The sequence below is a fragment of the Harpia harpyja genome, chromosome 4 (assembly GCF_026419915.1).
Source record: "Harpia harpyja isolate bHarHar1 chromosome 4, bHarHar1 primary haplotype, whole genome shotgun sequence".
Taxonomy (NCBI): domain Eukaryota; kingdom Metazoa; phylum Chordata; class Aves; order Accipitriformes; family Accipitridae; genus Harpia; species Harpia harpyja.
Window position 1 is genome coordinate 71,912,952 of NC_068943.1, and position 26,270 is coordinate 71,939,221.

Here is a 26,270-nt window from a genome sequence, read left to right on the forward strand (position 1 = left end):
TGGGCATGAGAAGCTGAAAAATCCTTGACATTAGTCTAAACACTACTGAGCAACAACTGAAAACATCAGTGTTATCAACATTCTTCGCTCTGAACTCAAAACATAGCACTGTACCAGCTACTAGGAAGACAGTTAACTCTATCCCAGCTGAAACCAGGACAGCGTGCTATTCTGGCCTATGTACTACAATCAGCACTAAGTGCATTGCTGCAGATGGTACACAAATAGAGCCTAGCTCCTGCTCTACTCCATCCCTTACTGCTCCCATTTTCCTCACTGACCGTCCGTAACTGCCATTCCTGGGCAGGCAAAGTAGCCAGCAGAAGGAATGAGGGACCAGAGTCAATGGTTAAGAAGCTGGAGAGGGAGAAGGGAAGGCACATGGCTGGGGTGCAGTGGGGATGGTGATATACCATGGAAAAAGCATTCACCACTGCTGGCTGAGCGCCTGGGAGCCCCAGGTGCAGAGCCAAATTCCCCTACACTAGACACTGTATAAATACCCAAGGGAAGTAGACTCTGTAGCAGGGAGCAATCTAAAACAGCAAAAGGGATAGGCCAGGAGTTAACAAAGTAATGGCATAGAGAAATTTGTCAGATAGAAAGCAAATCTCAGCTTCCCTGTTACTTTTTTGGCAGGCATCACAAGGAAAGGAGAAATTAGAAAATTAGCATCTACAGAAAGGGATTAGGATTAGGTGAGATGTATTAACTGCTACCTTTTCTCCAAGTCAGAATACACAATCAGACAGAAGGATGTCAGTTCAGCTATCTTACAATGAAATATTTAAGCAAACAAATCCCTGTTGTTGTGTTAATGCTTTTAAAAATCCCCAGCTGGTTAAAGAAAAGGTAGGCAGACAATTTCAGATTATCTCCATCAATGGTCTTCACACGTTCTGTATTACGAGCTACTGCCAACCCTCAAAATTTCAGGCAAGCTACTAGGCAATCTTCATCAATTTTTGTCCAGAAATACCAATTAAGGAGGACAGTGTTCCACAGATCAGCTGCAGGCCACATCCAACAGTCCCCATGAACCACAACTTGGAAACTATTAACCATATAATAAAAACTGGTTGGTGTGTCCTCCTCCCCGCCCCCGCCAGTGCCTTAAGAAAACAACGAACACAGACAAAAATTTTCATGTTTTCCATAAAACACCAGAACAGTTGGATTACAGTAGTGAAATACTTGCTGCTATAGAAAACAGATTCTTGTGTTTCTGCAACACTGAAAACAAATCTTATAAAATTTATTAACAACAAGCATCTGTTCTTAATGTTTCCTCTAGAAGTAATTATACATAAGTAATTATTTTGTTCAGAGCAAAGACAAGTAACTTTTTAACCACTGGCACATCAAACTTCAGGTTTGTTCTAATAAAACAGGGGACTTTTTCGGGGGGGGGGGGGGGGGGGTGTCAGTCAAGAGTGGAAAAAGGAGAATATGTATACATATGGGCAGGGGATATTCTCCAAAAAATGGACAATTAAGCTATAATCCAAAGACCACTCTGCTTCATACATGTTAGAGAAGAAACAGTGGAACAAGAGCAGAAAAAAGTAAATAAACCAGAAATCATGCCCTGTAACAAAAGAAATTATGTAGATTATTATTATCATCATAACATACTGATTTCATAGTGTTTATGTACAATTTTTTTGTTTGTTTTCTATCTGCTAATGACCACATACTGCAACATCAATTGGGGTTTTACATATTTATGCAAAAAATTTAACTTGAACTATGTATACCTTCAAAGCTTCTTATAGTATCTAGGCATCAATCTAATGGGAGGTGCTGTGCAAAAGAAAAGATTACCTCTGTTCCAAAGAGCTTATAACTTACATAAAATAAAATGCAAACCACTTCCACCAACCTAAGTTTAAGTTCTACATTCTTAAGTTTTACTTTTACTTTAACCCAGTATTTACTCTTCTGGCATTCAAATAGAGACAACTGCAGTTTTCAGCTACCAGACTGAAATCCACTGGATTTATTCTGATTTATTACTCACTAAGTTTAGTTTTATTTTTCCACGCCCTTAATTTCTTGTGGCAAGCAACTACAGGGCTGCCTTCGTTACAGCCCAGCACACACATGGGCAGATGCGATGCACAGAAGCACAAACACAGATGATGGGCAGCCTGTCCCATACTGTGACAGCTATGCAGACGGGGCCAGAAGGGTCTCCCACAACATTGCCTTGCAATTGTGCTTCCAAGAGTTCATCCACACAATACGGATGGGAAGGAAATTTGGATTGTGGAGTCCAACATCCAGAGTATCAGTTGCCAAGAGGCCCCCTGCCACTAACTTGAAATCCAAACACACTACTAAACCACTGGCATGGACAGATGCTCCCCTGGAGCTCTGAAATCCAACAGAAGAAAAGGAGGAGTTATTTAATGGTCTTTTTACAAGGGCAATCCTGGAAGAAAAATAGAGTCTAGGCACTGAAGGGAGTGAACTCCAGCAGGATCTCGGGAGCTTCAGGCACACTCTGGAAGAGGGACAACGATGTCTTCTCAGGCCAGCTTCAGTAACTCTGTGTCAGCCCATCCATCCCACTCGGCACAGTGCCACTTATTTTCGTTACACTCTTAAACTATACGGAGAAACAAACAGTGGCACAGGGATGCATTCTGCTGACTGTTTTCAGTACAGGAAATTTTATTATCCAAGTTTTACTAAAAGAAGATAAACCCTGAATGTCAATAAATATCTGAAGTTATCTGTCCACTAGAAAGATGTTTATAATTACCATCCTCCCCTCATCTTTACTGAGTGGCACTTTAAATGTAACAAGAGCAGACCATCCCAGAGCAGCCAGCCTGCAACTACAAAGAGTTGTCCCACAGAGCAGCTGCTCTGTTACGCATGGTATAAATAAATGCTAAACATTAAGGGATCAGTTCACAAGGGAACAAATCTGTCATGACAAACATGGATAAACACTGTGAAATCATTACGTACATTCCAAACAAAGTCATCACAATTCTATGGCATTGGATATAAGTTCTACTGAAGCCTACATTTATTGTAGGTGGAGAGCCCCGTGTTTCCCATTTTGAGATTTTACTGTCATTCCTGCATATAAAACACTGTCAATTACTAACACCTTGAGGTGGCATTTCTGGTGACATAGTAGCAGGGTTGTGATGGAAATCAACTCACCAAGAAAACTCTTTAAAAACCAGCAAATTAAACCACCCACATCAATTCACATATGAAAAAAAAGCACTGACAGAAGTTGCCAGTTCAGATCCATGCAGGACAGGCATTTGGGCATTTTTGATTTATGAACTTCTAAACCTCTTCTCCAGTGCATGCAGATGCGCATACAAAGCTGGTGCAAATCTACCAAGTAGGTCGTTCTTCTCCCCTTTCATATGCCCTTAGAAGCAACTCCTCAGACCTCCACAGCTTAACACAATACCCATCTACAAGCTCTTCGCCGGCTCACAGAGGAGTGCAGCTATCTCTGCAATGGCTACTTTCAGCCACTGCTACCCACAGACACTATCAGTTACAAATTATGCCAAATTAACTGTCAGTATCAGCTGAAGTCATCCAGAAGATCTCCTGCTCCCCCTCCTCAGGCAGTCTTTTTGCCATTCCCCAATACCAAAGCGATCTGGAAGACCTGCTTTGGTGAACAGTTTCATCCCTGCTTGCAGGACAGGTCCATGGCACAGTCTGAGGTGCATTTGTGTTCTCTGTAATCATATTATTCTGTTTTTCCACCACCCGTGTACTGTAGGATCGTTGCTGATGTTACTGTTGTCAGTCAAGTCGTGGCACTGTTGCTAAAGGTCTTTACACTTGTATTGAGAATTTGTTCTCCCTGAAGGGATTAGGATTATGTCGGCCAATTACTATTGGTAGCCTCTTTGGAAACTTGAGAGGTCCCTCTTCTTTTGGATGCTACTTATTAGGATTATTTCAAGTGTAATTTAGGCTTCAGTTCTCCTCATTTCTGGTTTTCAAGAAGAAAGACTTGCAATTCACATACTCATCAGAAATATGTCATTCCCTATAGCAGAAGAGACATTATTACATCTGCCATCTCAGGGTACACTAGGATTAGCTTGTCTTCAAATCTGTCATGCTGGAGGGCTCTAAACTCACAGGTGGATCACTGCACTACATTCAAGTGTGCAGGGCAAAATATCTTCCTTGTTCCCCTCCCTTCATTTTTTTTTAAAAACTAAAGCTATTAGAATTAGCACCTCTTAAACCTATTAACATGAATAATTAAAAATAATGAAAGGTATTTATTCACAAAATGGGATATGACACAACCTTGCGGCTCAAGAACAGCAACAACAGCATGGCCAGTAACAGAGTAGGTCATCGCATCTCTACACAGGAGCAATGACACAGTCCAAGAGGCCCACATCAGCCTAAGCACAGCACTATCTTGGAAAAGAAATAGATAAGCTGGAGATTTCCATTCTTGGATAGGTGGCTCATATTAGCCTGCAAGCCAACAGGTATCCAAAGGGTGACAAAAGTTCATCTCTCAGACTCAAATGGCAGGAGTGGAGCATGAAACAGTCTTCTGAGCTGCACTAGTTTGCTGTTTTAAAAATAACTTTGTAAGAAGAATTTTTGGGAAAAATATCCTTGGGTACTGCGGTCAGGGTCCTCCTAACAAGCAATAGTGTTTGATGAAAGTTGGCAGATGTTTCAGCCATAGCATGGATTAGACTAGAAAAGAATACCACATAAAAGGCAGGAATTTTATGGCATAAATATAAAGAAATGCAGTGGAAAAAAAAAAAAGCATGCAAGCCCCAGAATCAAATGCCTATCAATCAAAAGAAACACTTCTGACATTTATAATTGTCTTTTAGAACACTACAACAAAACCATATTATTTTCTAACAGATATGCAAAGTCCAAATAGAGTGACGCAGACTAAACACTCAGAATCAAAGCTACCTTGTCACTGATGCTTAACGCATACAATGTTATCCAAGTGGCGATTTAATACACAGTTTTGGCTGTGACATTCTTGATCCTGCGTGACCTCCAGTTTCTGCTATTGGATGTTATATTAAATTCTGACACACATATATTCTTCATACAGCCACATGAAAGAACAGATGTTCTTTGCAGGAGAAAATAATTAACATGGGTATAGTAAAATAACGTAGACTAAATTCTATTTTTCTAATATTCCCTGAGAGTAGGTATTTGTCCCCATTCAAACACAAAAGCAAAAAGGTAGTTATCATTTTGACATGCTGCAGAAAATGAGACATTTTTACCAACTGGGGATTGCACTGGTAACTTTCTACATTCTTCAACTCTTCACTGTACCAGGAATTGTTGTGAAATATTCCAGCTATGTAATTTTGATGGTCAAACTTTCAATAATATACATTAATTTTTCTCCAAATGCATTTGTTTCCAAAACTGCTTCATTATTTCCCCATTTTTCTTCTTCCCTCTGCCCATGAATATTGCTCATCATTTAGCTTACTATTGAAAAGGCAATACTAGACTGCCCAGACACAAAGTCAGGTTGTACTAATTCTGCATTCTTTGAGCTGTTGGAAGAAAGCTCACTAGGGTAAGTGTAAAACATTCCTCTCATAGGCCAGAAAAGCTTCATTTAGTCCCTGAAGGCACTATGGCAAGATAGGGTGGCTGGGAGCCATCTTTTGAAAAAGCATAAACAGGCAAAAGGACCCTCCTGTGTTTCTGAATGGCACAAACTATAATAATAGAATGGCCTCAGCAAAGCATCTATATTCCACTCAAAATGCTGAGCTGTGGGAATCATCATGGGAACATACATATAAAGGAAATACATAAAAAGGAAACTTCCCTAGAAGAGCAAGACGGGAAACAGAAAGAAGTCTATTACTTGGAAGCCCAACCTGCCTTCCAGCATGCTCAGAAGCAGTTCAACAGCGCACTGCAGCTTGTTTGCAACACTAGGCAAAATTACGACTAAAGCCAGAGTCTCAAAGAAAGGAAAAAAAAAAACCAACAAAAAGGTATAAATGCAGTTAGAGTTGATTATTTAACATACACAAATGAACATTTGATAAAATGCCTTTATGGATTTGACCCTGGCTTGAACCTTGAAAGTTAAGCGCGGTCACTGGAGAGAAGCACAACAAGCACAATACGGAATCTGAAAGTCAGAGAAGGGCAGGCATCATAAGCCATACTCACCTCTAATGTCTGCATTAGTGTGGGCTTAATCGCATCTTTCATCAAAACTGCCAAAGCACCTGTTACTCCCTAAAAAACAAGAGTCCACATTTTAAGGAAGCCAATTCTAAGGTACAACACACTTCTGAGTTAAACTTAAGCTTACTGTTAAAACTGGGAAAAAACCTTACACTTCAAAGGAGAAAAAGAAAGTGTGCTCATAAACCATAATGGATAAGCAGTGTTATAGTGTTGCATAACAAATTTATTTAGATGTTACCTCAAGACTTCTAACATACTGTATTTACAGCATGTGCCAGAAATAGTAACGATTTTGCTCTGAATACATGTAAAAGGCAGTAGGTAAATATTCTTCCTATTTCATGAAGAGACCAGAAACATAGTTATTAAGTGATCAGCATGAGGATGTTCATGGGAACAAAAGACAAAGCAGATGCAAAGGCCAGTGAGACCTGAGAAAGCAAGAAAGCAGTAACTTGCTAAAACTGCCTAAAGAAATGACAGATGTATTTCTTTCATAACAGAATCAATAGCATGAATCAATAGCTAGCAACAACCAGAAAGGGTGTTTTTCAAGACTTGTACAAATATATATGTAATAGACACAGGATGAAAGCAGACACAGAATTGACTAGGGATAGATTATGAATACATCATGAGATTAAAAGTTAGAGGTGCCTTACTATCATGATGAGAGGACAAAAGGAGCTGTGTGAATTGCTGCATTTTAGTTGTACGAAATCTTACTCCTCCCTAAAAATTTTGCTGGATAGTAAGTATAAATTTCATGCTGACTGAATTTAAAATAAGAGAAAGTCGTGACATCCCTCTACGCTAAAATCCAATGCCCTTTTTAGAGAAAAAAAAAGGCTATTGAGTGTGCACAGCACTATTAAACTATATGCAGAGTGCTATCTAGAAACCACAAGCATCTATTTCAATTTATTCCTAAATTACTTCAATTTTGAGAATAAAATGTGTTTTGCTTTGAAAGAACTAGATCATGGATAGAAAAAATGCAGCAGCGTTATAAGTAGTGGCTCATTTGATTGTTTGAATCATCAAACTGTGTGAAAATTGGAATGACAGACAGATGAGACATAAAAGTATGTGGTCATTACATAAGTACTGTATTTTATACAAATTCAAGTTTCCCCTTTCTGAACATAACATCTGAACATAGACTTCAGAGGAAAATGAAGCAGAATATTTGCCCTTGGATAAAAATGGATTGAAACCAAGATAGTAAAACTGGTTTCTACTAAAGCATAGCAAGTGTTTCCTTGGAGGAGAGTGAAGGAAAGAAGGAGGAGGGAAAGATGTTCCTTCTCCTCTTTGCATTTTGTAAGCCTCCACTATCTACAAACCCCAATAGACCCACAAAGACGCAACAAGAAAAACTGGTAGCAAAACAATATAGTTTTCCCTCTTCTGAATTAGTAAAGAATAAATTTTAATTCATAAATCTTAATATGTTAATTTCAGAAGTTAGGACCAAAATACAAGGAAACACAAGCGTGCCAGCTCTCTGTCAGAATGGCTGAGGCTCCATCACTTCCATAGAAGCAGCCTGGTGCTATGTTGTACCTATACCCAACTACTCTCACTTGATTCCAAAGCTGACAGCCTAAATACAAGGAAAAGGAAAATATGTTAAAAAGAAAAATGAAATTATTACTGCTTTTCACTTCCACAGGCTCCTTTATAGCTACAGATTGGTTTAATTGGTAAGATTATAAACTACTTATTTTAGATAAAGAACTTAAAAATGCAGAACAAATATCAACAAACAGTTTTTCATAAAGGTTCATTTATCCTCAGTATCCCATAAAATTTACTGCTTTTAGAATAAAATGTAACTTCAATATTTTATCCATAAATGAGTTTTCTTTTTAGGACCATGTAAAAATAACGGCCACTGTTACTGCCTTTGATTTCTTGTATTTTAGTGATTTGTAAAAGTCTTTCTGAAGTGGGTCTATTTCTTAGGATATTAAATTTTAAATCCGTTCAATATAACAATTTGCTTTATAAAACTGATTTGATTCACTTCCAAATCTGAAGCACTTGCAAAATAAAATGGTGAATACCCAGTCCCAGCTCCAACAATTTACAATGAAATGGAACAAATCTCAATCCTAGCAATTTCTTCATTAAACCCCAGTTTTTAATCCTACTGATTTATCAAAACAAATATATTCTTCTTCCTGTTGATCATAGCGCAGAATTTGAATTAATTAAAAAAACCCCAAACAACAGAGTTTGCAATATAGTTATTGAATAGATCTATAAGCCTGTTTTTTTCCTGCTGTTTGATCAATTCAGCAGCCAGCTAGGACAGAATTTCTCAGACCAGATGCATGGTTCTCCCCCTTCCACCCCCAGCTGAAGGAAATTATGCTCATCACTAGCTGCTAGCAACACAAAACTATAAAAGCTAGTTGTTCATCTTCTGTCTCACAGAAAGCAGAATCATGTACACACACTAGTTAGGAGGCAATAATAATAGAAATATCTGAAGGAAAGGTTGGTTAATTTTACATTTTCTTCCTGTATCTCAGTTTTTCCATCATCATATAGTAGAAGCTATTCATCATTACACTAAAAGAGAAACAGATGCTGATAATTTCCAGTGCATGAACACCGAGATAGTTTACAGTCTTACCACGTAAGAGGCAATTGTAATAGCTATTCAACTTTCTGGAGAAAAAAAGCTAAATTGAAAACTTTACATAAGATCTTCCAACTGGTCAATGGCAAGGTTAACTACCTGAGCAGCCACGAATCAGCCATAACGCTCTTCTTGGGAAACCTGCCCAAGGACTGACAAGTGTTAACTCATGCCAGCTGTAGCTATCTGGTTAGGGGTTTCTTTTGTCTACTTCATGCTGGATGAAACCACCAATTCATTCAAAACAAGCACGCAAACAGCTATTTGCTGACCCAAGCCATGCTGATTGGAAAGAAGGCTTTGGGGGAGAAGAGAAAAATAAAATAAAATCAGGACACCTTTTTCTCCCCTCCCCCTACTAGACAATAACGGTTCAAATCCTGTCTCCTTTGCTTTCTGATAGTTCTTCACCAATCTGATAAAAATAGTGAAGCAAAAAATACTTCCTACACATTTTAACTTTTTGGGAAACTTCATCTATATTAGATATGCATTCTGGATGCAACAACTCATTGTATCTAAAGCTGAAAGCAAAGAAAAAAAGATGCAAAGACTCCAAGCACACATCGTGTCTATCTGCCTTCCATGGTTCTCAAACAGGTTTGGTGTCAACAACAGTCCTCAGAAGCTAAACAGCCAATAAAGATTTCATATCTATCTGACATGACTCTGTCAGAATAAAGTTTTCACTCCTTCATCTCCCCAGTCCTCCAAGCAGCTAGCAAACAATTCCCACAGCTCACTCAAAGTCCTGGATCTGATTCTCAAAGCTATTTAAGGAATCAGGTTCCCATTTCCAATTCAGAGAAGGTAGATACATTTTTTATAAAAAAATTAGAGGCTCAGACACTTACACACCAATTAAGCATCAGAGCACTCAAGGATCATTAGCTTTCCACTAACTCACCGTCAGAAGAAGTGGGACTCCGAATCAAATGTATATGGACACTCAACTCTCCTGGGTTCCCTCCTGGAACTGATCCCAAGTACTTCTGAAAATAATACCCCTTCCATGAATCCACCATCCGTCAGGGCAGGTATGCTCCCCAGGACAGCAAAGATCATAGAGCACAAAATAAACTACACACGTGACACAGGAAAGGCAAACTTAGATGAAAAAACAAAATACTTTCAAAGCAACTTCCAGTGGAGCAGTCTCTGAAGTTTATCAAGAGTGGAAATGAAAGCCAGCATTAGATGACAAGGAAGGTGATTGAGGGTAACTATTGTGAAATGAATAAACGTTATACAGACTGAAGGGCAGAGAAAAACCCATTTCTTTATAAGAAAAATAATGAAGTACTCGTAACTTCCCTTCATTTGAAACTATAACCTCTAACAAAATGATATTTTTCTGCAGTATCAGTTCTGTAAAAAACTAAACCATAAGCTGAGAACTGCAACTACTTGTGCTTAAAGTGAAGTACGTACACAATGTTTCTGATGAACCAGAGAACAAAATATATTCAGCTGACAGATCATTTATAAAAGTAAATATGAAGCTATTTTTTTTGGTCCTGGAATTATTGAAATCTAACAGTATGGCACAGAAAGTAAGCTGAGAAGAAGTCTTATTTAAAAAAATAGTGACATATTTATTTAATATTTTTCATAGCTGCTGAAATACTGATCTAGGGCATACATACCCATTTAATTTCACATAAAGATATGGCATGTGTCCATCAAAATTCTACTACACTGTAAAAGCCAAAAAGCAATTCAGTCTTCAAAATACTGTACAATGAGCACCACATTTTGGCAAAGACTTCTGTACGTTCCATTACAGAGGACAGATATGTAATCCATTACTCTTGTGGAAGGAGTCTTCTGAATTCATGAAATATTCAATTTATCTTTTTTCCATTACTCCTAGCTTGCCTCTGCATCTGGTTTATATCTGCCAATGTGTATTTTAGGTTTTACTATTGTATTATTATAAATATATTGTGTATAAAGTAAAAATTAAGAGCAATTGTGTTTTTGTGAAGTGTATTGTGTGTACATCTGGAAACAAAACACAGAGAAGGGTTTAGTGGTTTTGGTTCATATAGATTCCAATGAACTAAAGACTACTGTCAAACATTTAAACTTGCATAAATTCAATCTGGGTAGCATATATAAAACATGAACCCCAGAATTTTTATAAGTGACAGGTAGGACTGATCACCACCCATTATTCAGGTTCTTCATGGTACTTCCCATGATAAAGCTGCCTTTAAAATTTGTTAAAACTATATGTTCTTTGGGCTAAAATGTTCCCTGTCAAGGGGCTATGATAGATTCAAGCTTTTAAACTTCATTTTGTTTTATGAATCCTTAGGTCAAAATGATTGAACCGTTCTTGGATTGAGAGCATGCGAAAACCATGTATATTGCTTTTCCTACATTCGTGTTGAGACCTTTCCTTTCTGAGCTATAAAGCTTTACCTCCTCTCTGACCCCGACTCAAAAGAAGGATGAAAATTCAGGAGAATGGCTTCACATCAAACCTCTTACCACATCTGAAAATTTGCTCAAGATATAAACCTTGGGAAAACAAATATTACTGTTCACAGATACTCATTAGGGAATGCTTAGCCTTGCCCCATCCTGCCCAGGAAGCTTTAGCTGCAATGTAGGGTGTTCTTACAGCCTAGGGTGTAACAACTATATCTACAGTCTGCACCAGCTCTGGGTCTGGACACCCGGACTACTAGCAAAGATCTCTTCTCCTGGATCCTACAGGAATCCTCTTCTAACACATACAAGGAAGACATACAAAAGAAGAGGGGTCAAAAGCTGGGCTTACAGAAGAATACTAACAATATAGGCAGCACAAGCAGCAGGGGGAAGAGTAGATACTGCATTTAAAGTCTAGAAACAGTAGGTTTAGTTGCAAGCTGTTCAAACAGACTGACCACCTGTGGGAAGAAACCAGGAACAGAAATGCAATGCTACCTGACAGAATTGAAATTTGTCATCTTTGTACATATGAATTATGACATGGTATAGTCTTTGATTATACATCTCCTGCTATTATTTCCAGAGGATTCAACTTTATATAGTACAGTTTCACAAGTGCAGTACAGTTATTCATAAGCTCTCTCCCCTTGCACAAATTAAGCAGCATTTAATTTGATAAAGAAATCTTAGTAAGAAAACCCAACATTAATTTCCTTTTTTGACATTTCTTAAATCCCAACACCACGGCATCTGACTTCCTCACCAATATTAATAAGTCTGCAGAAATGAACAATTGTTCCTGTTTTCAGAAGAGAAGCCCGTACACACAAGGATCAAACTCAAAAGTATTCACCAATTTTGGATGCTCAACTTGAGACAACATAAAATAATTTCTCCTGGTTCAAAGTTCTTGATTGTGTTTCACTCTTTCCATAGATTTCAGCTGTTTAGCTTCTAGATATCAAGCCAGACTGAGGAATGCATAACTCCTCATGTACTGCAAGAATCAGTTTGTATGGACACAGCATCACAAATAAGCATTGTGAAAAACACAGGAAAAGAATTCAACTCTCTAAAAATGCACTTTTCTGCCTTCACCATAAAATCACTTTCCTATTGTTTCCATAGTTCTCATCCTCATTTGTAACACACTCTACAACAAAGGAGGTAGGAGTTTCTGCACTTCACGATCATGACATGCACCCAAGTCCCCCCTGTGCCTGGTGTGAAGAAGAGAACCTGCAGAAGAAAAAGCATGCAGCACTACAGTTGCAGATGGTCATATCCTTGACACTGTGATGAATTTTTTTTTTCTGGGCAGTTCTTCTATTGTATAATATAGAACACTGCTTTAAAGAAGAACTAGAAACATATGTTCAGCACAAGTGACACTATCAAATGATTGAGACACTAAGCATAGGAAGTTTGTTTAAAAAAAGGCCAAAGAAAACCAAATTAGTAACAGACATTTTGCTGAGCACTACTTTCATTTTAGGGACATAGTGGAAAAATTTTAATGTTCTTTGTGTGCAGTTCATAATTTCAGCCCTAACATTGTATTTCCACAGAGCAAAATGAAACAGACTACAGAAAAGCAACTGCTTTCATTCATCAAGCTGATTAGCATTAAGTGGTTGAAGACAGATTAAATATTTTGCAATACTAATACAGTAAAGTACCTTCATACAAAAGCAGCATTAAGATTAAAATAATGTATTTCAAATGTAGTTTTAATTCTGACACTAAATTATTTTAAAGTTTTTGCGTATGCATTATAAGGTAACTCATTCCCCACTTCCCTCCATTTGGCCAAGACAAAGTTATGCAGTTGAAAAGGAAAATCAAAACTTCAACAGCTAGAATATTAAATGCAGTTCTTCATTTGTCCTGCATAATTGGGAGTAGTTGATTTGCTCTGCATTTTAATGATGACTGTACTTAGAACTTTTGGGACCCTTATCTTAATTTCCATCTTAAATCCAGGCAAGCTAGATATTATGTTTTCATTTCCTTATTAAACTGGAATCCATTAAGGCTGTGAAGGTATTCGTGGCTTGTGGATTTGCTATCTTTGCTGAGAAGGCAAGATACTGGTTCCTTTGCTCATTCTAAAAATGCAGTAAGTTTGTGCAGATGTCCACACAAAAGGGACAAACAGGAAAACACACACATAGTCTGTGTGATACAGGCAGTCATTGCCAGCAGGGTGGTGTGAAAACACGGCTCCAAGACATGTGACAGTTGCTATAAGGATATATTTAGATGATAAAAAAGCATAAAAGCAAAGCATTATCATATTTATTTTATTTAGGGTGTGCTGTCAATCTACAATATATGAACTTATTTTGGCAATTAGGCTTCAGAATTCAAGTAATGTAATGTTACAGTAAACTAGTGCCAATCACAGTGAGCCTACTCTTGGCATACAGCTGGATTGCAAGGGTTAACTGGTAGCTTCTGGCTGCACCAGAACCTGCATACACAAACGTGTGAGTTTCCAACCACTGTTTACTGACTCACAGCCTGGCTATAAGGCCTAGAGTTTCATATAAAGGAAGAACCTATTGACTTCTTTCAGAAGCTGAAGTAGGGAATGAGGATAAGGAAGAAAAAGTCTTAATGATGTGAAGAGACAACCCTGTCCCAAGCACTATCAGCAACCTATGAATTAAGAATAGCTTGTTTCCATTCTGATTTAGTGGTATAAGCATTCATGTGGTAACTATCGTTGTAACATCTGAGCACACTTTACAAGTACAGTAGCAAACATTACCAGCTCTCTCAAATACGAGCTCGCACTTTGACTCCCTCCAGCACCAAATTTGTTTGCCTTAAGAACTGCAGAAAACTATCCAAGTAGGTTATGGAGACCAGAGATTTCCTGAACCAGATGTTACCAGAGAGTTGGAGAAATGAGTTCTACATCTTGTTCTCATTGCGAGCAAGTTTTGGCCCAGAAGATCTTTCTTCGATATCTGACTGTGCTGTTCAAAGCAAAACCCTTGGCATGCACCTGCCTTTTTAATGCTTCAAGAGGCAAAACAAATACATCAGAGGTTATTCACAGGTCTACAGCACTGAACATACCAAATCCTCTGCTGTTACTGGTTCTCCATTCTTGTCATTAGCCACCACCATCTTCCCAAGTCTCTCCTTCATATCTTGAAGGCTGGTGGTGAGTGCCAGGATGGCCATAATTTCACTTGCAACAGCAATATCAAACTGAGCCTGTAAAATAGAAATGAGAATCATGAACCAAATCAAAGGCAGGTCAAATACTCCCAAGGAATTGTCAGGAATAGACTCAGGAAAGACAGATTTCACACTGGAACTCAAACAAGTTCTATATTGTAACCCACAGCTTTTGAGATTACTCAGACTAGAGTAACTTCAAACACTTTGTTAATATTCCCTCATTAATCTTCTGTTACACTTCATTTACTTGGGGACCAGTCTTGCAGAGTGCTTAGCCCCTTGGCTCACATTATCCTCAGCAGAAGCTCCCTGAAGGACCAAGAATTTTTTTTCTGTGACAAAAAAGAAAATCAACAGATGTGTTTTGACCCTTACTGGCATGAGCACAACATTGTGTTGTTTTTTGTTTTGTTTTTGTTTTTTTTTTCCTGTAATGCTCTCCAAAAGTTTTTTATACTGGTTTCAAAAACATTCTTGTTACATTTGATCATTCCTTTTCTGCATAAACTCAAAATTTAGAGTCTATGCTGCTAGGTCTTGTGCTTGACCCATGATAATGTAAAATATATCTTTGTCTCCCCCCTTTTTTTTTTTTTAAATGAACAAATATTTAAGTCAAAAACCCCCAAGAACTATGTGTGGCATCAGTTCTATTGCTCTTGTAGAAATGCATCCATATTGTGCAGTATTTCAGCACAATGTAAGCTGTGGTCCTTACTTTTCTTTAAGAGCTTGCAGTATACATTAGCAGTATTTGTACTAATTTACTATTAGTAAAGCCCAGGCCACATGCTGTCAGAACGTAAAAAGAGAAGAGAGGCAAAGTGACTAATGTATTATGTGACAGGAATGCAACGTTGGGGGTGAACAAGAACTGCAGCTTCTTGAGTAATCTCTCCATCTCCAGCAATCAAAGTTTATACAAAAATTTAGTAATTGACATCCTACTGCTATGTAAAAAACCCCAAACAACAGGACTGTTTTTATGTCAGACCTCTACCAGATGTATCCCATACTGACTAATACCAGAGGAACCTGTTCAAATTGAGGGCTTTGCCTGTTTTTAAGAAGCATCTATATAGCAAATTGTTCAACATATACCTTACCACTTCTATCCACTTGCCTAGTACTTTAACAGCTTCTGCCCTTTTTTAATCTATATTCCTGAGATTTTAGATTCTGTCTTGACAGCTACGGCTCAGAGCAGCCCTATTCAGGCTGACCTCTATGTACCTGCATGTTTAGTCAAAAATTCTGAAGACACTCGAGCACTTTTCTGCATTGGGCACAGACAGGGAGAGATGATATACCACAGAAAACAAAAAATAATCCTGTAATTGAGATTTTCAGCACTGGGATTCAAATGAAATGCTGAAGTTACAAAGCAGATTTTCTGTATTCCCTGGAAGCAGTTCGATACATAACAGAATAGCTGGGTACACAATGAACATTGTTAGCATTGCGATGACATGGATACTACTATCTTTTCTGAAGTTAAGAATGTCCCCAGTAAGTCATTGCAGCATACCTAAGGCCAGAACTAAGCCTGAGGAATCTATGCCCAACACGTATACTAGAATATTATTTAACTTTATCAGAATGTTTATCAGGAGATCAAAAAAAAAGTTTTTATTATCATTGTCTCTATATAAACCCAAAAGGACAGGAAAAACAATCCCACGTAGATCCTCAAAGAGTGACATAATATTTAATTGAAAAAACAGGCAAAAAGACTGTGGTAGCAGGTGCTATTTTAACCCTAATAACCTTTATACACCTATGAAGTGCTGACAGAAGCCTTAGCTGTAAAATCAGTTCTCTATTGATGAAAGGATCCACCCACATGGATTCAATTGCAGGATCAAGGGCATCAGTCATGTAATATGCTTTAGAAACCACAGCGTCCCTGTTCATTAAAATGCAGACTTTTGTGCCTGCTGTGCTCTGCCATTTTACACAGGTGTCGTTGATTTTAAGAGTGCTAGAACATCACTCCAAATGTTTATAAAATGCATCTGTTAACGATGAAGTCCTGTTTTCTCTGGATCTCCGGCTAGGCTCTGAAATGAGTTTTCCTAACTGTTAGCTCTATTTCTCAAGTCACTAAGTGCATGTTAAAGTGGGAATGGATATGCATTAGTCCAACATATCAAAATTGAAAGCACCAAGGTCATTTTAGCCAAAAGAATACAGAAGCAACATTTGACAGCCATATGTCAACTAGTACTCTACAATAAAACAACCCACATTTAACTCAGCAGTATAATTACAATGGTAAAAAGCTGCACAATAAGGCTGGCAGAACCTGGCTTAAAGCTAATAAACACATTGAGTCACTGAAACAAATCTAAACATAGGAAAACATCTCAAGTATTGAAGGAACTTTTACCAAGTATAATATTTTGTAGTCCCAGCCCGTTATCAGAGACTAGGATTAGCTAATATTGAGTTTTCTGTAAGTTATATACAGAAAACTCTCTACCCCATGTGTTCAAAACCAAAACAAGCCAGCATTTCTATTGGAAGGTGTCCCTGCCCATGGCAGGAGGGTTGGAACTAGATGATCTTTAAGGTCCGTTCCAACCCAAACCATTCTATGATTCTATGATTTCTCTTTTAAGTTCTTCTCTCCAATTTGACTGTTTTACCTGCTGAATGGAGCAAAAACATTAGCACTATTTTTTGTTCTCTTTTAGGCACAAAGCCTAGAAGAGATCTGAAATTATAAAGAAAAATTAAAGATAGGATTTCCAAAATGAATGAAAGCCTTATCTCTACCACAATAGCTATTCACCTCAAAATAGTCAAAACCTCATGAATTTCATGATCCAGAATGTTAGATTACAATATCTTCATCGAATTAGGAGCAACTCCAAATCATCACAATGAGTTTGTTCCACCTGGCATTACTGTTCCACGCTGCATTGTTTCAGAAATGGATTTATCCACATGACACCAGGAACACTTATTCAGATAGTGTTGGAAAAGTCTGGCTGTCAATTTGTCAGTAAGTTCTTTAATAAACTTCCAGACGCTCTCATATAGTAATGTAGGTTAGCTTTTTACACTGCTGAAAAGTACGCACATACTTATTTTCTGAACTATCCCTTCAAGCCTACATATTAAAATTAAGCACATGCTCAAAGTTCTTACAGTTTAGATCCCAAAACTGAGATGTATGATAGGGAAATGAAAACTAAACAAAAAGCTAATGGTCATTTTCAGTCCTCACCAATGGGACCAACACATGACCCACCCCTCCCCCCAGTTTTTTAACATTAAATTTAAATGTAATTTAAATTACATAAATACTATATAAATACTTTGAGGGACTTTAAAAAATTAAGAAAAATCATATAAATTAACCTTATGATGGCATAAGGGCACCTTTTATACTCATAGGATGACAATGTTGAACCCCTAACATACGCGATTTTTTCAAGTGCTTTTAACGCATTGTGCAATATGCATTGGATTCTGTTCCTGAAACTTCAGACTCCGTTACTCATTAACACAATCAGTTTCACTGCAAGAATACTATACAACAGCAACAGATGTTAGCATTGCAATTCAAAGTGGTATGCTGAAAGAACTGCAGAAAACCGCAGAAACATCTCTCAGCCCCTAAAGCAAAGTCTGTCCAGAATGTAATATATTAACTGCCTTTACATACCTGACGGACAAATCCTTTCTCTGTATTTGCCTGTCCAACTGTTATTTTGCGCAGGAATCTGTCATTTGTATCCACCACTGAAATAAAGGAATAGCAAAAGCAAAACATGTTAACAAGGACTCAGGGATCTGGGTTTTTCCAAGCATACCTGTTGTTACACATGTAAGATTCAGCTGCTTGAACAGTGTAACCAGACAGCCACACTCCTGCATGCTAGCACTAGCGCTGGCTTGGTTTCTCCCTTCTAGTTGATACCATTAGATGACAGGCTGAAATAACTCATATACAATTTCTCTGAACAGTATTTGAAGCTAACAGATTCTTAATACGCTAACATACAAATTAATATTTTACCTACATAAGAAAAATCTTAGTAGGTACAATGCACCTCAGACCTACTTCAAATCACTTGCTTCACCATTGACTTGTGAAGAATTGATTTTAAGACTGCATGACATAGGTTAAACTTGGTCTGTTTCTCTTTTAAAGGATGATTATGTTGTCAGATTGGTTCTTCTAGACAAGTCACTTTCATGCACATCACAGTAACTAACTCCACATTCAGCTGCACACCATTCAAAGGAAGTTTTATCAAACTGCCAAGATCAACCATCTGCTATTTAACACAACTTCAATTTCAGACAATTGTATTTCTAACCTGGAAACACTTTTGGTATTGCAAGGGCATGTCCAAACCATCCTGTGCAACTGCTAACTTCACTAACAATCATCGCAAGCCAAGTTCTCCAATTCTGCACTGACAACACTCAACTTCAAATGTGCCTTTGTAGGAACCAAAAGCAAGGGCTGAGAATCATTGAAGAACTCTCTCATTTGCTGAGAACCGATCAGGATGTTTCTTAGGAAGAAAGATTAGGATGACGTTTCTGTTTGTTAGAAAATGAGACTGAACTCCAAGACCTCTCCTTCCCAGGAATGGCAGTCCCTACAAAATGCAAAAATAGGCTCCCTCTTTCTCATGGGCTCTTTAGACCTACAAATGTTTCAATTTGCACTAACCCTAAAAGAAATGGTGGAAAGTACTCTTGATCAGTTCAGCCAGTAGCCTGGCAATCAAGTCACAATCTTCTGGTAGATGCAGATTTGAGCTCTGTTCATTTAGAAGCAGAGAATCAAGGAACCTCCAGAGAAGTTGTCTGTACTGAAGGTCAGTGAAATCACCTCTTCCCACTCTTCCTGCTGCTTTTGGAGATTAAAAAAATTGTCTGTACAGAAAAGGACAACGTAATTACCCAAGAACAAGAGGGACTTTGAATCTCAATCCTACACAACCCCAATTCAGGGTTGTGAGTGAGCTGGGAGAAAAGCAAGGTTTTAGCCACTTCCCCTTCTTGGGCATTTCTTACATGGCTGTTGTAAATACCATACATGCCTTCTTCCCACTACATGGTATTTAGGCCCCTAATTTCTTCAGGAATTCCATTTAAGGGATGGTGCAACACAGATTTGGCTAACTCATTTTGGTTTCTATTTATATACAGTCATACCCTGAAATACTACAGTACTGGCAGAAATTGCAGAACAGAGCCCAGCACATGGAAACAGTAGCCTCACACCAAGCTGTGGTACCATATGTCACTGTGAAGCCATATGGCAAGCTGATCTCTCAAGCACAAACTTACCCCTTTTCCTCCTAGGAAGCTCAGTCTCACGAACAGCCTGAAGCAGCCCTAAATGTCTTTCCTGCCTACCTAGGCACTGCTGAGAGCAGGAACTAGCCCTCCCACCAGCCTGGACAGCCAGTGGGCTGCTTTTTATCCGGCCCTTCCTAGTGAAATCATGTAACCTGAACACTCTTACCATGAAATTATAACTACCCCTGCAACTCTTTCTGGTCACTAGGACACACTGGCTTTCTCACCATGGTCAGAATTCATTCCCCAGGAAGATTCCAATAGCTGCACTTAGAAGCAGTAAAATAAGAAATAATTGGTTTTGTCACAAAAGCAATTTTTCCTTCTCCAAATCTGCCTTCTTCCTACCCAAAGTAAATGTTTCAGGAAAGTTTAGGTTCAACCAAGTGTTAGGTTTAATGTATCTACTTCCTTATCCTCTAGAGATATAAACAGGATCTGAATACCAGGGGAAGGGTAAGTAGGGGGAAGCTTTCCTTCTTTTCAGTGTGTTGTACCTGTTCAAGTTAGTATAAGATGACAATGAACTTCAAGCTTGTGACGCTTCTAAGGAAACAGGTCCTGACTAAAATTAATTTTCAGGCAATCTGATAGCTTCCTCTTCTGCCCTACAAATTCCCTGGTACCTAATAAGCTTCACAGACATATGGATTGCAGAAACAGTCCCAAATAAAACTTTTCCAAGTTATCTAAAACATCCCTAAACCCAATTTTTTTTCTGAAATGTTTAAGGTATGTACATCATATAGAGTTGTGTGGAATAGAAGTTTCACTAACATTGTTTGAGATGAATTAAGTAACTCACTTGAGGTTAACAGCTGTTGAGTAATGTTGCCTCCTCCCAAACCCGTGCTGATAAAAACGATGAGTCATATTACACTAAATATTTATATTACTCCTTCATCCTAATACAGGTCTCTTCCAGACACACTGTGTGACTAATAAAAAACATCTTATGCCACATCCCCCAGTATTATCTTGAGAAAAATATCCCAAGTCTGAGATGACACACACACAAAGGGCACAGTAAAGCATGGCCAAAACTCCTCACTTCTCAATAGATTCAACTTATTTCTCTGAGCATCACAATACATTCCATTTAACAATGATTTTGAACTAATAACTTTGGTGTTTGAGAACTTAGGAAGAAAACAAAATCCAATGGAATTTAGCTCAAAACTTTATGCAGAGTTTACTTGCTTAAAAACAAAGATACAGAAGTTGAGGTAAACACTGAAATTTAACTCAGCACTAGAACTGGAAAACGCAGAGGGGAGTTGTCTAAGGGTGTGAGAGTGGATATTGATTTGCTTGACATACATAGTTGAAACCGTACCACATCTTTCACCTCTTCTTCCTAACAAAGCAAACAACTCAAGACACTTTAAAAAAAACCATAATCCCTGAGGCATATTTAGTCTCTGAGCTACCCAAGCTCCTGAGCTGGGGAAGATGAGGGACCAAAATCAAGTAGAGTAAGTACAAATAATCTAAAACCATAATAGACACAGTTAAGAAAAGAACCAATAAGATTTGTAAAATGCACATAAAAGCCACTTTCATATGTTTTAAAATGTATTATCTAATGTGAGAAAGACACAGGATGTACTTAAACTGTCAGAGCAACCTATCTCTCAGAATATTAGCAAACTCTCTTGAGTTACTGCAGATATTTGACCAAGTTTAGAGCAACGTACTGCACCCAAATTTGTTATGCACGCACATTTCCCACTTGCAAATGGGTTGTTCTTACAGTCAGAGAGCAGAAACAGCTCTGATTCAGGTAAAATTAAGCAAGTTAGGAAATAAGGTACGATTAAATCCAAGCTGAAGTGAGGCTCTCTGACTACACACCTCTTTGCCATGTTATGGTAGATGGGTCAATATCAAGGCGCACAAATTTGCTCATCTCCTCTTCTGTTAAAGTCCCAGGATCAGTCTTGTTTATTCCCAGCCTCTACACGAAAACAAGTTAAAGAAATGCAATGAAGTGGCTTTTTTGCTTCAACAGGTATAGCTGCTCTGGCTTATCACCCCCACTTTCAGCAAGCATTTTGGAAAGAAGCATGTCAGGACCAGAACTATTAAAAAAAAAAAAAAAGCACATAGAAAAACACCTGTAACTAAAATGGAAGCAAATGTAGATAGAGTAATTAAAAAAAAAGGAGAAATACTCATAGACCATTAAATTACCAATCTCTTTCTTACACAGAAGAAACTCTTAATGTAAACCAAAGAGGAAATTCAACATTATCTAATAAAAAGATAATTAATTGCTTGCTCTAGTTTGTGGAAATCTTTGAAAGACCCATGCATTGACTTGTGTGAATCATCTTTGAATTAAATAAAAACTTCTGCTTTAAGAGCCCATCATCCATAAACTCAGTCACTTATAATGAATGAGCCAATACCTCCTGACTTTTACAGATTCACTATTTCAGCAACACCACACCTTTTTTTAGGTGAATCTACATAAAGATGGATCAGAAAACTGTGTTTAAGAACTGTAGTCTTAAAAAAAAGAAAAAACCTTAATTTTCTCTGGCATTAGAAAGATTCCTCAGCGAATTAACTGACGTGCTTATACTTCAGGACTAAAAATAAAGCAAGTCTAAAAGTCTAAAAATGCTCAATTTCAAAAAGCTACCTCAATTACTTCCCTATTTAAACCAACAGTTATTTTCTAGAAAGCTGGGGACATCCTTTTGAGAGTATTAAAAGTGTTTTTGCAACGCTCCTTTTTGAGGATTGCTCTCTCAGACTGTGAGGGATGCTTTCAAATCCAGATGCAGGCACTGGGGTATTTCCCACTGTACTAAGAAGGGCAAAAAGCTGTTGAGAACAGCTTGCAGGTTTTGACACTTGGTACCCTAAGATTTTTCACCCCAGTTTTAATGAAGAAAGGCTCATGTCCTCAACTGCCAGTCCTGTATTAATATTTTCTAATCTGTTGGCTAATTTTAATCTAATTAGGCAGTTAGGAGATAGTTTCTTACAAATTCTATGAAAATTGACAGACTAAGAAAGGAGCAATATCCCACTAGCATCTCTACTGAGGGATGGCAGTCCGAGTTCAGTGCTCATCCCTCCTGCTTGGTGTATCAGGCATTTGCCCAGATACATTTTTGCAGAGCATTTTGCCCAGAGCATTTTTCCACAGAGGGTTAACAGCAAAATTTTCAGTCATTTTTGCAACTTCCAACTGCTGCAAGGAGGGCTGGGCACTGGGACTGCAAAGGAAGCAGCCTATCTGTCCCAGGGTCTCAACAATGTCTATACTGGATCTAAGCAGCAAAAAAAAAAAAGCTGACTGATCTGGATGCAGATGGGAGGAAGTAAGACACAGAGCTGACGTGGAAAAGGAGACAAAGAAAAGACTGGGATGGAAGCAGTTAAAGAGAGGAGGTAAGGTAAGAAGGTCTTAGTCTAATAACTACTGGGAAAAAGAGAAAAAAAGCTGAGGAGCAGGGGAAGGAGAAAGCTAGCTCCTGACGTTAGACAAAGAGTTTGAAAAAAAAAAAATTTGCATGGGACCTTCTGTGATTACAAGACCCAACCACACGTGTAAGGGAGGAGTTTCAATCTTAATAATCCTCTTTTGAAAAAAATGTAACCCCATCCCATAAAGATTTTTTTTTTTTACATTTTTTTAAGTATAAGGAATCATTATACTAAAAATAATTCACAGCAAAATAATTTAGTTATATTGGAAATTATGATGCATATATTAAAATGTTATAAAGCCAAACTTATTACTGAGTTGCAACTCATGTGAAGAGAGAGAAATCCATTTCAACTGCAGAGCTAGTTGGTGTGTCATGAATAACTAAAACAATCCCCCTCCTCCCCTACCTGTTACCCCACATGCAGTGTAAACAAGGACAAAATGAAAATACTCCAAAATTCTGATGGAAAATTCTGTGAGATCTACTCTGCCATAGAGTCAAGGCATCATCCACATTTTAGTTTACTGGCATTCAAATGAACAGCACAAAAGCTTAAAATGTTATGAGAAACTTTTTGTTTGTTTGTTTCCAAAACAGAAGCTGGTATTATCTCTATCATCCTTTCCACTCCCCCCAATTCCACATGCACACTTGGCAGCTATCCATTGCCATCCGGTGACTCTGAAACAACACTGGTCAGGACTCAAAAGCCAACAAACATGGAACTGGATGCAGAAGACTGAAGCTGTCCTTAAGGGTCATATTCAAGGGGATCATATTCTCCTTCCCCTATGCTAGCAGACTGTGTTGCTCTCATTATTTATCAGAATGGCAGCCTCAAATCCAGATATGTTATTCATACATGAATTGCATAGGAAGCTCTTCTGGAAGCATTCAGGAAGCAAGATGGGATGCAAAAATATACTATGCACACAAATGTGCTTCTACCCCTCGAAGGAAGAATGTTATCAAATTGACATCAATAAAACCCCAGAAGTATATGCTATAATAAACTTTCAAAACCAGAAAATACTGCAAAACCAAAGAATGTGAGCTTTCAAATGTGACTTTACCATAATAGGAAAAGTATTTTAAAAACTCTAACTTTAATATTTCATCAGGAAAGACACAGCATTTAAAAACATTATTGGTCTATTTCAGGAGAAAAGAATAGCAAAAATGTTAGTTATGAAAATAGTATCAGACCCAGATCCTATTACTTCAAGGACAATGCTTTCAGAAAAAAGTCTGGACTTGATAAATTCATGAGGGAGACTTATACGAACTCGGTCCCATACATCAAATAATTTTAAACAAGTTGCGTAAGAGTACGTTTTATGAAGAGATACTATAATTGAGGAGAGACTGCATTAACAACTTACTCTCAGACGGGCAAGCTGAATAGCAGAAAATCCTCTCATGCCATTAACTACTGGAACCAGTCTATTATACAAAGCCTAGAAAAAACACACAAGAAGTTAATTAAAGAAAAAGTTACAACCAGGAACTAGTTGAATAAAAAGCTAATGTTTTTATTTTATTCAGACTAATTTCAGTAAGAATTTCCCAACTACTTAAATTGTGGACCTCTGGTTAGCGATGAGAAGGTGGTAGGCTTTTAAGCAATGCCTATGACTTAACAGTCTAAATCCAATTACCAAAATTACCGTGTTTCTATGTTTCACCAAAAAAAAAAAGTATTATTTCTGAAATTGAGAACCCTTTAAAACTTAAACCAAGGTCCAAATTATTCAAACCACTACTTTCATTTGCAAACTGGCCTAAATGCACATTTATGTAGTACCAAGTAAAGGCGATATGACAGCCCTGCTCAGTTTTAACACTGTAGACAAAAAAAGGCGGCTCCTTCCTTTACTTTCTCTCTTCCCTTTAAAGAGTCAAGTTAGCATTTGTGTTAAGACACTACAGATTTAGTGGAGGGAAGAGGATCTAGTTTATTTTGCCCACAATGCCGCCTTCTTAAGGTACATCATACCCAACTATACATCAGAAGTGTAATTTTTAACTTCAAAAGGAGTATACAAATTATTAAAAAGAATAAGATTATACAGAGAGAAAACATCTTTTGTTAGACAATTTAGTACAGTCTGAAATAGTTGACAATGTTCTGGGCATAAGATCCTTATCTTAAAGACTACCTTATAATAGCTATTTGTCAGAAAAATATATGCTATAAGCAAAATTATCCAGCAGAACATAGAATGGCTTCAGCAATAATTTCTGTTCACACCGTGAAAATATAAAAAGATAATCAACTTATTTTGCTTTGAAATGCAGTTTATTGAAAAATTGAAAAGAAAAAATGTCATGTGGATATCAGAAAATAATTCTCACCTTATCAGACTGAGTGTTCTCATGCAAGATCCTAGCATCAATGGCAGCAGCCAGCAAATTATTTGCAGCAGTTATAGCATGAATATCTCCAGTCAAATGAAGGTTGAACTAGAAGGTGAAAACAACAAAATCTTTTTATAAGAAACCATTTAGCTCAATTTATTAATCTCAGATGGATTAGCAGCAACAATCATTGCTATCGCCTTGAGGATGCAGCTCTGATTAGTCACCTATCAGTGTAGATGAATATTATCAGGCTGAAAATACACCGAGCTATATGAAGGACTTGTTTTCACGTGAGTACATTGTGAACTACCATTAGTTTAGCCAAACAAAGCTACGAACGTCTTTATTCTTTGCTAAATGATCCAAGAATGAAAAGCCCAGGGCTACGGTTCCACATCATTAATACTAAATCAGTTTACTGTCAGTATTTACTAATTGAGCAGATTTCTGTTAAATCCCCCGGAGCACACCATGTGTGCTAGCCACAGGAGAACAGCCCACAGCTGATCAGGCACGAACTTCGCTGATACAAAGTTTGTCCAACAAAGTTTTGTGGAAAAATCTGAAATCAGCAGTTTAGATTAGATTAGGACCTGTGTTAACGTAGGTACAGTATTTTTTATACGCCTCTG

General features: G+C 37.8%; 1 protein-coding gene across 1 annotated transcript in view; it reads right to left on the reverse strand.

The window, feature by feature from the left end:
- The window catches only part of MTHFD1L (methylenetetrahydrofolate dehydrogenase (NADP+ dependent) 1 like), a 161,712-nt gene that overhangs the window by 95,149 nt on the left and 40,293 nt on the right, over nucleotides 1-26,270 (reverse strand). The window contains exons 14-19 of the mRNA XM_052784728.1: nucleotides 25,633-25,740; nucleotides 24,660-24,734; nucleotides 21,686-21,788; nucleotides 18,177-18,253; nucleotides 14,396-14,536; nucleotides 6,196-6,264 (exon numbers count right to left, since the gene is read on the reverse strand). Coding sequence (XP_052640688.1) covers nucleotides 6,196-6,264; nucleotides 14,396-14,536; nucleotides 18,177-18,253; nucleotides 21,686-21,788; nucleotides 24,660-24,734; nucleotides 25,633-25,740 — 573 coding nt within the window. The remainder of the gene's footprint in view (nucleotides 1-6,195; nucleotides 6,265-14,395; nucleotides 14,537-18,176; nucleotides 18,254-21,685; nucleotides 21,789-24,659; nucleotides 24,735-25,632; nucleotides 25,741-26,270) is intronic.